Source organism: Garra rufa, chromosome 22 (genome assembly GCF_049309525.1).
Source record: "Garra rufa chromosome 22, GarRuf1.0, whole genome shotgun sequence".
NCBI classification, from domain to species: Eukaryota; Metazoa; Chordata; class Actinopteri; order Cypriniformes; family Cyprinidae; genus Garra; species Garra rufa.
Window position 1 is genome coordinate 6676566 of NC_133382.1, and position 14948 is coordinate 6691513.

Sequence of the window (14948 nt, forward strand, 5' to 3'; positions counted from 1 at the left end):
TAAGTTTATTTGAAGACAGGCATGAGTGTTTATAGTGTGACATGACAAATGTTAGAGCCTGTGAAATACTGTTTGCAAATATCTGCTCAAATGTAGAGGTTTATAACATGCTTAACATTTAGTTTCTCAGAAATAAAATGTTTTTGTACTGTATAATAATTCATACAAAGCATGTTCATCTATGACTACAAAATCATGCTCGGTTTTCAATCTCTGTGTGTGTATGTGCATCAATGAAAGCAGTGCATTAATATTGAACAGTAATTAAACCAATTGTGAAACATCTGTGCATTAAATGTTTTCAATGCATACCTTCCAGCCAATAAGAATCAAGTTCTCAGACAGACCATGGTATAAATACAACTATTGGTGTATGTAACTATTGGTAATTATTGGTGAAACTATTGGTATAACAAGTACTCACCCAAAACTTTAACATCTTTAATCTTTTTGGCTGGCAATTTTACAATCACATAAGGGTTTCCACAGATAACTTCGGGTGATCCTCCTGTAGAAGATACATCATGTGGCAGGAGTGCAGCATGACAGGTCGCAGTGCCAGAGAAATTCCTCATTAAAAGGCGATCAAAGTAAAGAACCCGTACAGAGAAGTACATCTTTCTCCCTTGAGTCTGAGGAATTAAACAGTTTCAGTTTTGTTTTAGGGGCAGACAACACACAAAAAGACATTAGCACAATTGGACATTCAGAAAATAAATATCCACACTGTCTCTGTGTGTGTGTGTGTGTGTGTGTGTGTGTGTGTGTGTGTGTGTGTGTGTGTGTGTGTGTGTAAGTGTGGACAAACACAGAGATCAAGAATCTTTTGCCTTCCAACGGAATGTTCAAATCAGAAGGCTAAAATCAGGGTAGAAAATGTCATCCTAACATAAGTGCACCTCAGGAAACATTATCAAATAATTTTTAAAAAAGGCAGTTCATGACATTAATAGAACTAAATCAGTTTCACACTTGTTAGCAATCAATGATTTTAGTGATTAACTTCAGGTTACCTGTTGAAATGCCCGTTTTAATGTTAATATTAGCTATATTAAGATTAAATCTACATGCAGAAATTAAATGGGAAAGATCTATATAATTGAATTAAAATGTCTGGTATAGAAATAAACAGAAAATTAAACAAACCACTCAGTCAAGAGACAAATGATAAAAGTATGTAATATAACATCTACAACAGTGCTAAAAAACAAACACACAAAAAAAACAAAAAACATTTTACCCAGTTTTGAGCATAGCAGTTTTTGAAATGAATCCTCAGCAGCATTGATGGCCCATGTCTTTTTTTGATGCATCTGCACCGTTTTTGTGAGTGTGAATCAGCCCATTTTGTCTCTGCAAATATAACTTAAATTCATAATTCAAAACAAAACTGTAAGATTACACATTCATTCATTTATTTATATATATATATATATATATATATATATATATCATTTTTTTCAGTGGCCAAGACTGTTTCCATAAACATCCATATAACAAAATATGACTTTAAAGCCTTTATGTATAACACATTATAAAAGTAGTTTTAATGCATTAATTATGCCTTGTATTGCACCTTATAATGCACTGTAGAATCTCATGAATAATTGTAACCAGAATTAACACATTATAACACTTTTAAATTCATTGCTACACATTGCATTTTAAATTTGATTATAATTATTTAGGACAAAACCACACATTATAATTAATTATAATGCATCATGCCCTTTAATAAAGCTGTATAATGCATTATACATAAGGCTATACCAATATTTGCTGTAGGCTATGACACAAAGATGGCCGCTGTGGTTAAAGTAAAATTTAAAAACATTAATGGCTTTGCAACACTAATAAATATTGCAATTACAAAAGGCAATAAAAGTCTACAATTAATTAAATTCCATATGCAGTTCATTGTGTAACCAAAATACCAATAGGAAGCATTATCATCCAAGAGTTGTATAAAAGACTGTAAAACGCGTTTTGACGGCGAGACTGCAGCGCTCTCTATTTTATTGCTTTAGTGTTTAATAATCACATACAGCCGTATCGCAATTACTGTTTGTGCCAAAATTAAGACCTCTTAAAATAGTAACCGAGATTTTTGTCATGCTATTTAATTTTATCTAATTCAACCTTAAATTTGTTTAAACTAAAAGAACCAGCTGTTTAATAAATAAATGATGCGAGTTTAAAAAAAACAAAACACAGCAGCTATAGTCATACTTAATTTTGATCCATCTGTAAATGCATTCTAATTATTACACTTACCGGTTGACCAAAAATCAAACACCACACACAAAATCGGACTATACAATGGTTTCAGTTTTAGGGAGTTAACATAGGAATTTAGCATAGATATTAGGCTACATTTTTTAATATGCTATTTTATCTAATACTACACAATATATTTTAATGTCTTAATTGTTAAGCCTATTTCTAATTTATGAAAACGAAAAACGCTGTCTATTTTGTTAATCATATTCGTTGAGGTGATTAATTACGCGTGCAAAAACTTACTATTTAACTGTTAAATGTTAGAAAAAAGTAAAAAAAAAAAAAAAAAAAAAACATGTAAAAACATAATATAATAAATTAAATATATATATACTTTGTTACAATTATGTATTCGTGTCGAATGAATCTGTTCCTTTCGGCTATTAATAACTTCAAATAAACATTTTGCAAGTACTTACGGACAATCAGGCGTGGATTTGAGTGGCGTGTCATGGCAAACTTGATCCAAAGGACTTCACTGCCACAGTGAAACGCTGGCTGATAGACGTCAGACATCACGACTCCATCCAAATTTTGTTGATGTCCTTGATGGACGAAAAAGCGAATTGGAACATCAGAAAAAGATCATTTTAAGTTGACTTACGTACTCGGCAATTAGAAGCAGCTCAACTTCTTAAGTATCTCCAGGTCACTTGTCCTCGGGGAAGGTCTTCAAATTCGTCATTCTGTGGGGGGTCCGGTCTACTTTGGCCCGTATTCCCCCATTTTTCATCCCAACCGTGGTCCGCACATGCATAGCACTTGAGAGTGGATTCGCCCGTGGAGTTTTCTGCTGCGGGATCAATTGAAGACCTTGAAGCGTTTAGATACAGTTCACAATCATCTTTACGACCATCGGTGGTTCTCAAATACAACCTCTCCGAGTCTGTGGGAGACTGCTGCGCTTTGAGCGACTCGCTGGGCAGATTTGTGTCAACTTTTGCGTCATTTTCAATAAGATGGGCTAATGCCAATACTACAAACTCCCAATTTATCAACAACGCTATCATTACCATCTTAAATCTCACGTTCCACGACATTGCAGGGCCGTGTCTATCAATGGCATGCCATAAACCCAGATCAAGTTTAGGAGAAAAAAAAAATCAAGCCTTGTGACCCTCTAACATAACCTAATCAACAAGGCCAAACTTGTGCAGGACGACCATAGATCCTGTTTATGTGCTACGCAGACCAATCGGCGAATTGCCTTGATGCAATGCATGCCGGTTATATTTTAATCAATTATCTATATTTTAAAATTATTATAACCTTTTTATGTAACCCATTTTCAATAAAATAAATAAATGAGCGATTACTTGAATTTACAATTACAATATTAGATTACTGTAGACTATTTATTGTAAACTGTTTATAAGTGTGCTTTTTTTACATTTCAGGCTACTTTGGTTATTTTAAAATGATTTAAAATGGTTTGCGGGAAATGTGAGAGACTGGCAGACCGTAAATTAGTATTGTCAAAGTAAGTTTTAGCTTAAAAATATAATGCAAGAGCAAATAAAAAATTTAGCAACCCTCTAAATATAGGCCTACGCAATTTTGTGTAAAATTGAGGTTAAATAGGAATCATACTAGTGGATAGGCATGTAGCCTACATTAAGCAAATGAGTGAACTTGGGAGAGAGAGAGATTAGAGCAAATTTATTTAAAGACGACACTTTTACATCACTGTCTCCTCGATGGACTAAAATAAAAAAGTTTAAAGTGTATAAATTACTAACAGCACCGTCTGTCACTAATTCTTCGTGGACATTTAGTGCATTTTCCATGACAGCATCGAAAGTTTGAAGGAGAAGATAATAGCGGTTTATTTAATCCGATGTTGTGGTGGATGGAGCTCTTGCTGCAGCATGCATATTGAAGGTTAGTTATACTTTACTTAACAGTTTCAATGTCGTCTATACATTTTAGGCTATTGATTGATTTTAAATCCTTTGCCTACCTCACTTACGGGTAGGCTACAACCTTTTTAATCACTCTGCAATGTAAAGAAAATAGCGTTTGACCTGTAGCAAGAGTACAGGAATGATTAATATTTATTCATTCATAGAATTGTAGTTCTTTCAGTTCTTTCTTTCTTTGTTTTTCTTACGTTTTCACATTGTCTGCAGGTTTTCTAATGTTTTATTACCAGGGAAATAACACGATATAGGCTATATTCAGTTATGCTCGTTAATAAAAACACAGCTGCCTATAAAAATAATTAAATGATGATAGTACACTCTGTCAGTCATAATTACAAAGTAGCCTAAACACCGACATGATGATCATGACACTGATGCGGAGCACTGTCTTGCATCACCAAGGAGTTTATTTTAATGTGATACTGAAACGTTGTTAAAACATGAAAATGAATTATACGATATTTTCTATTTATCAAAAACTATATACGGATTCTAAAGAGGGAAATAGGCCAAATCGCTTAAAGTTTAATTTGCAATAATGCGAGAAACCTTGATGTGTTAAGATTTTCTGTAGGCTATGTGTATGTAGCTATTTGTTTACATAATTTGCAATCAAGCTGTAAAAAAATAAATAAATAAAGTAAATATATTTAAGAAACAATAAATGCTGAATAATTTGCCTTAGCAAGACGAAAATATCTGCCATTTTCTGATTCTGATTTATTTCAAAATGTAACATATATTTTTTAAATGTACAATTAAAAAACAAACAAACATAATAACATAATACATAATTATTCTGTAAAAATGACTTTTAACAACGACGACACACCATTGTTTAATGAACAAGAAAAACCTTAAAAATATTGTGTTCATAAAAATGAACAGTATGAAATACATACATGCTATTTTTTTTCTGTAACTGAACCGAACACAAAAAAAATGGTCATGCACTACACTTTATATAATAGATAAATTGTAATATTTATTCTTATATAATCTAATTCAGCATTGTTTTAGAAGAGGAAAAAATCTATAAGAATAAGAATAAATGAATGTATTTGTGAGGGATTATTTATATGATTAAAAGTACCATAATGTCCTGGCTGCTGAGATACAAATGAACAGAAAAGTAATAAGTAAAAAGTTCTTCTTTGTGTTCTGTTTATAAGGAAAAATATAAATATTGTACATATGCATGTATGTTGAACTCTTCGTCATATTGAAAAAACTGAAGAACAGAAAACCTTAAAATTCTTTTTCAGTTTTCCACCACAGTTGTCACATGTTTTATGTTGTTGTTGTTTCTTTCTATTTTAAAACAATAGTTTGGCATTTTTCTTACCTTTTACAATTTTGCGGTTTTATTCATTGTCAAATATATTGACAACTTACTCCTATATAATATCACATGTTCAGTGTTTGTAAAGTTATCTGTATCTTTGTTGTCATGTAAATTTTAGTCAGGTTTTTGTGTTTACAATCATACAGAAATCAGCATTTAAAACTGTGACTTAAGTCTGGCCTAAATAATAATTTGAATGTTTCCTTCTAGTTTGGAAAACTTGTAGATTTCCTACATGCTCTTGTGTGATAAATTAACCTGATATTTGGCATCACATTTTTCCCACACTCACAAATAACTTTGTACTTGACTCGTCTTTTCAATAATGACTTGAATGGACACTCAACCCATTTGTTCGGTGTGAGATGTTGTAAATTATCACAGCTCAGTGTTGCACCCTTTCAGGGAATGTAACACTTGACCACAGCACAAGGTTTTTCTTAGTAAAGTCCTTTGAGAGAAGTCCAATGACAAAGGGTCTGGGTTTATCATATGTGCCTGGTAGAAGTTCCTGACATTTGAGGATTAGAGCAAACTCAAGTGCACTATCCCAACCAAAGCCAAAGTTTTATCCGCTGACAGCTGTGTTGATTCTCTCTTGAGACAGGTTGAAGTTTTCAGCAGACTACTGCATCCTGACTTGCATCTTGCCTCGTTGTGTAGCACTGATAATTTGCTTAATATAAAACAGCTTCAAAGTGGAAGTTGAAGAACAGATAGATTTTAATCAGTTATATAATATTTTACAAAAAAAAAAATATTTCATTGATGAACTCTCACACATGACCTTCAGCTAACCACTGCTGACATGCATATGCGGCTGCTACTGTACCTAGACCAACAGAAAAGATACAATGTAAAATAAAGTAAAACATTAAAACATATTATATTTCATATCAGGACATTCCAACAGGTGTTTATGGTCATGGAAGAATTCATGAACTGGTGAAATGAAATGTTTATAATTAATATCAGAACTGAACCAAAATCAGTTAATCAGCTTAATGATTTCTACATTTTTGTTAATGTTACTAACAAATAATGTGACCTGGATCACAAAACCAGTCATAAGGGTCATTTTTTTCAAATTGAGATTTATCTGAAAGCTGATGTATGGTTTGTTAGAATAGGATTTTATTTGGCTGAGATACAACTAAAAAAGTGTGTAATCTGGTGCAAAAAAAAAAAAAAAAAAAAAAAAAAAAATATATATATATATATATATATATATATATATATTAAGAAATTTGCCTTTAAAATTGTGCAAATGAAGTTCTAAGCAATGCATATTACTAATGAGAAATTAAGCTTTTATATACTAATTGCAAAATATATTCGTGGAACGTGATCTATAATATCCTAATGATTTTTGGCATAAAAGAAAAATCTAAAATTTTTCTGACCCATACAATGTATTTTTGGCTATTGCTACAAATATATCCATGCTATTTATAACTGGTTTTGTGGTCCAGGGTCACTAATAGGCATTTGACTGGCCAAAAAAGTTTGGGAAGCCCTGGTTTATATCAACTTACCAGACAAGATCACTCAGCCAGCCATGACATGTTTTATAAAAGCTTGAATATAAAGAACATCAAGATTAATTTCAATGAGAAACTTCATGTCATCAATTTTGCCAGTAGAGGGAAGTCTTGAGTAACTGTTCTTACCTTCATAGTTAATACAACCATTTGTGTCCTCCTGTCCTGCCAGCAACTGATCCACTTCACCCTCAGACAATCTCTCACCTAAAAGTTAGCCAATGTATAAAATGAAAAATCAACTTTATTTATTTATTTTAAAGATGAAGGTCTCAATCTTCTTAAAGGATTAGTTGACTTCCAGAAAAAAAATGTCCTGATAATTTACTCACCCCTATGTCATCCAAGATCTGCATCCAGGTCTTTCTTTCTTCAGTTGAAAAGAAATTAAGGTTTTTGAGGAAAATGTTCCAGGATTTTTCTCCGTATAGTGGACGTCAATGGGGAATGACGGGTTGAAGGTCCAAATTGCAGTTTCAATGCAGCTTTAAAGGGCTCTACATGATCTCAGTCAAAGAATAAGGGTCTTATCTAGCAAAACAATTGGTAATTTTCTAAAAGATAATAAAAATGTATATACTTTCTAACCTCAAATGCTCATCCACAACTTCATGCATTAAGTAGTCACATTGGAAGAGTCACACGTGACGTAGGCAGAAGTACCGACCCGGTGTTTACAAAGCAAAGGTGCAAAGAAAGTCAAACGCCCTTTACAAAAAAAAGGTAAAACAACTTTGTTGGATGATATTGAAGTTGGAGGAGAAAATTCGATGGAGTTTTTCACCTTGCCCTACCTTTTTGAACCAAAGAACACAGATGAAAAACTAACCATTTTTCTGAGCTTCTGAGCTAGTACAAGACAAGTATTTGTGGTTAAAAAGTATATAAATCTTTATTTAAAAAAAAGACTGCTCGTTTTACGAGATAAGACTGGGTTTGTGTAGAGCCCATTAAAGCTGCAATTTGGACCTTTAATCCGTCCTCTTTATGGAGAAAAATTCTAGAATGTTTTCCTCAAAAGCATTAATTTTCTTTTCAACTGAAGGAAGAAAGACACAAACATCTTGGATGACATGGGGGTGAGTGAATTATGAGGAATTTTTTATTTTGGAAATGAACTAATTCTTTAACATTTGACCAGAAACAATGGTCAAACATACAGTGTTTTTGGATTTGGCACATTTTCCCTCTATATTTCCATACCCAAAGTAGCAAGCACATGGCGGAGTTCAGCCCCCATGACTGTTCCATTGCCTTCCTTGTCAAAGACGCGAAGGCCTTCCACAAAATCCTCAAACGTGCCCCTTTCAGTAGACTTTGAAAGTTGTTGAAACATAGGCAGGAAAGTCTCAAAGTCGATCAGCATGGATTCCATTTCTGAATGACACAATTAAAATACAGCAATTAGTAAATTCTTGAATTTTCTGACATAAATATTCTTTAGAGGGATAGTTCACCCCAAAATTAAAAATCCACATGGCTTCTATTGAGCTTATTTGAACAGGGCCTGAGACTTTTTCCCAAAATAATCTTTAAACAGAAGAAATAGTCAGAGAGGTTTGGAACAACATGAGGATGAGTGTGAACTATCCCTTTAAGCTTTAATATCACAATTTTAAAAGTAAAAGTCATATTCAGATAGTGTCCTTTGTCACCATGAGCATTTGTTTTTGGTTGTACTATGTTGTGTTGAGGTGTCCTAACACATTCCTCTGGTTGGAATGACACTTTGACTTAGTGATCCATTATGACGAGGATTAACTGGATCTCAGTGTTCAGAGAATGACTTGCAAATGTCACAGAGAAATAGAACTGCGATTGACATATTTGACATTTGTGACAATCAACACCTCAGTATTCTCTGTCACATATGTGTTAAGTCTTTCCCTTGGTTTGCTCCTGAAGCATCCCATGGGACGCATGAAAGCAAAAGCTTGACTCATTTTATAGACACTAGTTCACAACCATGTTACATTTTTAGTGTCTCCTTTGTTTGGGACACAAACTGAAAGTCATGCTGTTTTTTTTTTACCAATTGTGAGTCTACCTTCAGGCTTTGGTTTCCCAATAACATTTAGCACTTCAGCATTGGTTGGGTTTTGACCTAAAGCTCTCATCACATCTCCACACTGAGCTAGTGAAATCTTCGTCTCCCCTGAGGGAGCCCCCATGGCAAACAACAGGAAAGCTTCTTTGAACTCTGTATAAATGTGAAATAACATTAAAAGTTAGTTCATTTTCAGCTAAGTTGATCAGATGACCTTTTAAGACTGTTCCTTACCTTCAAGCTGTTCAGCACTGAAATTACCCTGAAACCAGAATAAGATAATTTTTTAGGTTGAAATTTGCACCAATATAGTCATCAGCAAAATATAAGGTTCATCATTAATCATAGTCATATAGAACAAACTTGCACTTGAAATACATTCTTGCATTTTTGATCATTCATCATCTACTACCTTGAACTACTGCACAGATGTTAGCGTCATGTGTTAAATACCAGCCTGGCAGTTGTTCTACCATCATTTTTCCTGGCACCATGAATAATCTCTGCTCGAAGTACACAGTCTGTTTATGAGATCATATCATCCGTATCCATCTCTCTGGGGAGTCTAACTTAGGAAGTGTATGAATACAGTGGTGTGTGGAATGACCTCACAGCTTAGTAGCAGGTGTGTGTAGATCCATATAAAGAACATCTACTGGAATCCGACCATGAAGCAGTGTATATTGTATAGTAAATGTCTAGGCTATTACACAGCTGCTTAGAAAAATGTGTGTTTTATCTAGAAATGATCCAGCAGTGAAAACATGGGATTAACTAAATACACACATTAATATTAAATATTTCCATTTGCAATGAGGATTTGTGCTGTGTCTGCACCATTTTGGTTATTAGACTTTTTTCCAAGGATATTTTCTTCTGGATATTTAATTGATTCCACCTTTTTAAAGATCATTTGGCACTAACTTAAACAGTGATTTAATAAGATGAAAACTCTGTCATCTTCCTCATGCCATTCTAAACCTGTAATTCATCTTCTGAGCACAAATAAAGATATTTTTGATTAAATCCAAGAGAAAGAGCTTGGATGTCATCAAAAATATCTTAATTTGTGTTCAGAAAATGAATGGGGTTGCAACAACATGAGGGTGAGAAAAGATTACAGAAATTTCATTTTTTTTTTTTTTGAATCCCTTAAAACAATGAATGTATAATTTTGAGATCCATCTGTTCACACTGAGGACAACTGAGGGACTCATAAGCAGCTATTATAGAAGGTTAAAACACTCACTGATGCTTCAGAAGAAAAACGATGCATTAAGAGCCGGGGGGTGACTTCAAATTCAAACTTTTTGAATTTGAAGATCAAGGTAAATTTAAGTTATTTTGTCTACTAGGGAACATGTACATGTATTTTCTTGCCTCTGGAGGGCAGTACTAAACGAAAAAAATATATTAAGGCAAAATTAGAAAAATGCACACATCCTCATTCCATTTAAAAGCATCATTAAATGCATAATTTTTCCTTCTAAAGTATTAATAAGTGTTTGAACCTTCTGTATCTTATTGCATATGAGTCTCTCAGTTGTCCTCAGTCTGAAAAGATGGATCTCAAAGTCATACAGTCATTGTTGGAAAGGGTTAAAATACACAAAAATGCTGAAAAACCAAAGAATGTGTGGGACCTGAAGGATTTTTCTGAAGAACAGCAGGCAATTTAACTGTTCAGGACAAACAAGGGACTCATTAACAACTATTACTAAACAAAAACACAGCTGTGGATCATTCAGGTAACAACACAGCATTAAGAATTAAGTGTATGAAAACTTTTGAACAGGATCATTTTAATAAATTCAACTATTATTTTCTCTTGTGGACTATATGTAAATGTTTTTTTATGTGAAATATCCTATTCAGGTCAGAAGAAAATGTTGGTCAAACATTTTGCATATTCAATGTATGTAAACATTTGACTTCAACTGTAGACATCAAACACTATTGTGGGCCCAACAAAACGAAATACCATAACATAACACAGAGACTTACTGCAGCAGCAGAATCATATTTAAAAGCTGGATTTGGTGGAGAAGCTGGTTCTGGGGCTGCTGCCACTGGGGCTGGTCCAGGTGCAGGGCTGGCTTTTTCAGGAGGTTTAGTAGCTGACTCTGGTGTTGTAGTAGGGGCAGAAGCAGCCTTTTCCAGTGCTGGTGTTGTTGGTTCTGCTGCTCCGGGAGCTGGTTCTTCCTTTGACTTTCCTTCTTTTTTGGACACTGTTTTTTGTGAAGCCATGGTGGTGTAATCGCAACAAGTGAATGGACAAAAATTAAACTTTGACTGCTGTTGATTGGTATGGATCAGAGCCCTAAAAGTTATATACCCAGCTCTACCTCTCTAATTTTGCTGCACCTCCCCAATGTTACTCACATTTCTAAAAAAGGAAAGAATGCTGTGACTCCAGTGGGTCCACTAAATTTCACAGGATACAAATCCCCTCCCCACTTTATATTGTCATACCTTTTCTGTTCTTGCTACCATCAAACACATCTCTCATATGAATATTAAAAGTGTAGATGGATATGACACTTTGTAGTTTGCTGCTTGACATCATCCTGACATATAAAGCAGTAAGGATGAGAGCAGTGTATGAGTGCTTTTAATAGACACAAATGCTGCAGCTTAACCGTACCCCCAAACAATAACACCTCTTTTACACCAGCTCTGCTTTTCCAAAACATATGTGACCCTGGACCACAAAACCAGTCATAAGGTTAAATTTGACAAAACTGAGATGTATACATCATATGAAAGCTCAATAAATAAGCTTTCTTTTGATGTATGGTTTGTTAGGATAGGACAATATTTGGTTGAGATACATCTATTTGAAAATCTGAAATCTGAGGGTGCAAAAAAATCAAAATACTGAGAAAATCACCTTTAAAGTTGTCCAAATTAAGTTCTTAACAATGCATTTTACTAATCAAAAATTACATTTTGATATATTTACAGTAGGAATTTTACAAAAAATCTTCATGGAACATGATCTTTACTTAATTTCCTAATAATTTTTGGCATAAAAGAAAAATCAAAAATTTTGAACCATGCAATGTATTTTTGGCTATTGCTACAAACATACCCCAGCGACTTAAGACTGGTTTTGTGGTCCAAGGTCACATATGGGCATTTTTGGCCCTGTGAAGAAATTATATTGCCAGTCTTTTTACTTTAATGTCCAAATCTAAAAACATACATACATCACTTAATTTTCTGTCATTTTCTTGACATATCCAACATATTTTACACATTACATCACATTTCAAATGATGTATATTGGGGTAAAATTGTTGGTTGTAGAGGAAATTACACTTTAAATGGATAGTTCACCAAAAAATGAAATCTGCTTACCCCCAGGGCCAAGATGTAGGTGACTTTGTTTCTTCAGTAGAACACAAAAATAATTTTTAGCTCAAGCTGTTGCAGTCTATCAGTCACATAATTGGAGTCAATGGAACCCACAGCTTTAAGAGTAAAAAAAAAAAAAAAAAAAAAATACACAGACAAAACCAAATTAAACCCTACGGCTCATGATGATACACTGAGGTTTTAGCACACAAAACAATCGGTCTGTGTCAGAAACTGAACAGTATTTATATCATTTTTTTACCTCTGATCTACTGCAATGTCCAACTGTCCTGAGTGCGTTCACAACACCCGGCGTGTGACGAAGAGCAAGCAACCATAACTTCAGTCGATCAGGCTCAAAAGTTGGAAGTCTGTGAAAAGTCATAATCTTTTAGTTATTAATCGGTTGCAACAATCAGGATAAGCACAAGTAATTGCCATTTTGATTAGCTGTTGTACCCACAATTTCTCTGTGAAAACAATGAGTGATGTATACGCATGACAGAACTGCAGGCCTCTCTTGCCTCAGTTAAGGTCAGTGTTCATCAGTGTTGTTTTCGTCAACGATGACGATGACAAAATCATTTCGTTGACGCAACTTTTTTTCATGACGATAACGAGACGATGACAAGATAAAAATGGCTCGTTGATGACTAAAGCATGACGAGACGTGTGTGAGTTTTCGTTGGCGAGACGAGAATAGACGAAAATGTTAGTGGGTGGTCCGTCAGACGTTTAAAATGCATGACATTTCTGCTTATTGTGCATGCCAATTAAAACCTAAGAAGTATCTGCCGCTATGGCAAGCCGTTTTAGCATTAAATACTCTGCCATACTAATAGGCTATGGCAAGCCGTTTTAGCATTCTATCCTTGTTTGGTTACGCCCACCACCTGGCGTGCAGCGCACAACTTGCTCAACATGTCACATTGTTGTCACTCAGACAGACAGACGATTAACCATGATGGCGGCAGTTTGCACATTATTTCAAATATATGTCTTATGTCTAAAACCATTCCTTCATTATTGTAATTATTAGTGAAAATAGTCGATCCGGAAGCTCACATTGTGTTGAACTATAGATCTGCTATTTTCACAACTTATAAGTGACACTACCCAACAGCAAAATACTTACTGACCTACATTAATTTGTTAAAAGACTACTTTTCCCCCTTTTTTGACTAAAACTAGACTAAAACCATTATGACTTTTCATCGACTAAAATTTGACTAAAACTATCACATATAGAAGTGACTAAAATGTGACTAAAACTAATAAGCATTTTAGTCCAAAAGACTAAGACTAAATCTAAGATGGTTGTCAAAAACAACACTGGTGTTCATGACTCCACCATAAGAAAGAGACTGGGCAAAAATGGCCTGCATGGCAGAGTTCCAAGAAAACCACTGCTGAGCAAAAAGAACATAAAGACTTGTTTCAGTTTTGCCAGAACACATCTTAAAGATCCCCAAGACTTTTGGGAAGATACTCTGACGAGAACTTTTTGGAAGGTGTGTGTCCCATAACATCTGGCGTAAAAGAAACACAGCATTTCAGAAAAAGAACATCATACCAACAGTAAAATATGGTGGTGGTAGTGTGATGGTCTGGGGCTGTTTTGCTGCTTCTGGACCTGGAAGACTTGCTGTGATAAATGGAACCATGAATTCTGCTGTCTACCAAAAAATCCTGCAGGACAAATTTTTAGATCCAGTTTTAGTTAAAAATAATAACCCTGTCAGACCTCTCCAGATTGAGTCATTGCTAATGACTTGAGTACATGCAGGTATGTACTTAATGAAAGGTTTCATAAACATTAAGACTACATACATTGCTCTAGTATTTCAGAGTGTTTGGCTTCTGTCATTTCTTCAGTGTCATTAGAGCTGGAATGATAAGTGTTTATCTAGACACACCTTGAAGGTACAGCTTCAAAAATATTTTGTCATCTGGAAAGGCTAGTTAACATGTGACATTAACCGTTAACCTTTAGGCAAAACTTAACTGAAGAAATCATCTTCTGCTGCAGCAATTATTTGTTTGCGTGCACAGAACAACTTGAAAACAATTCAGAATGTTTCCCATAGGAAGAAATCAGAAGAAAGCACTGAGATGAAGAGATAAGAAAGGATGTTTAGCATTCTAGACATTACTGCTCATAAGGTCAGAAATACCACTGAGTGTCTGTGTGTGTATGAGAGAGAGAGAGAGAGAGAGAGAGAGAGAGAGAGTGTGTGTGTGTGTGTGTGTGTGTGTGTGTGTGTGTGCACCTGGTATTCATCACGTTGTGGGGACCAAATGTCCCCATAAGGATAGGAATACCAGTAGATTTTGACCTTGTGGGGACATTTCTCAGGTCCCCATGAGGAAACAGGCTTATAAATCATGCACAATGAGTTTTTTTGATGAAGTAAAAGTGTGCACAATCTCCTGTGAGGGCTAGGTTTAGGTGTAGG

The 14948-nt window shown here is 34.5% G+C and overlaps 1 protein-coding gene across 1 annotated transcript; it reads right to left on the reverse strand.

The window, feature by feature from the left end:
- Nucleotides 1–6252: 6252 nt before the first annotated feature.
- Nucleotides 6253–11416, reverse strand: LOC141297592 (myosin light chain 3, skeletal muscle isoform-like). The gene is made up of 7 exons (XM_073828008.1): nt 11140–11416; nt 9370–9397; nt 9136–9288; nt 8292–8465; nt 7218–7295; nt 7083–7124; nt 6253–6379 (listed from the first exon to the last, which is right to left on the reverse strand). The coding sequence occupies exons 1-6, from the start codon at nt 11380–11382 to the stop codon at nt 7096–7098; spliced, it is 705 nt and encodes a 234-aa protein (XP_073684109.1). The 5' UTR covers nt 11383–11416; the 3' UTR covers nt 6253–6379; nt 7083–7095.
- Nucleotides 11417–14948: the final 3532 nt, after the last annotated feature.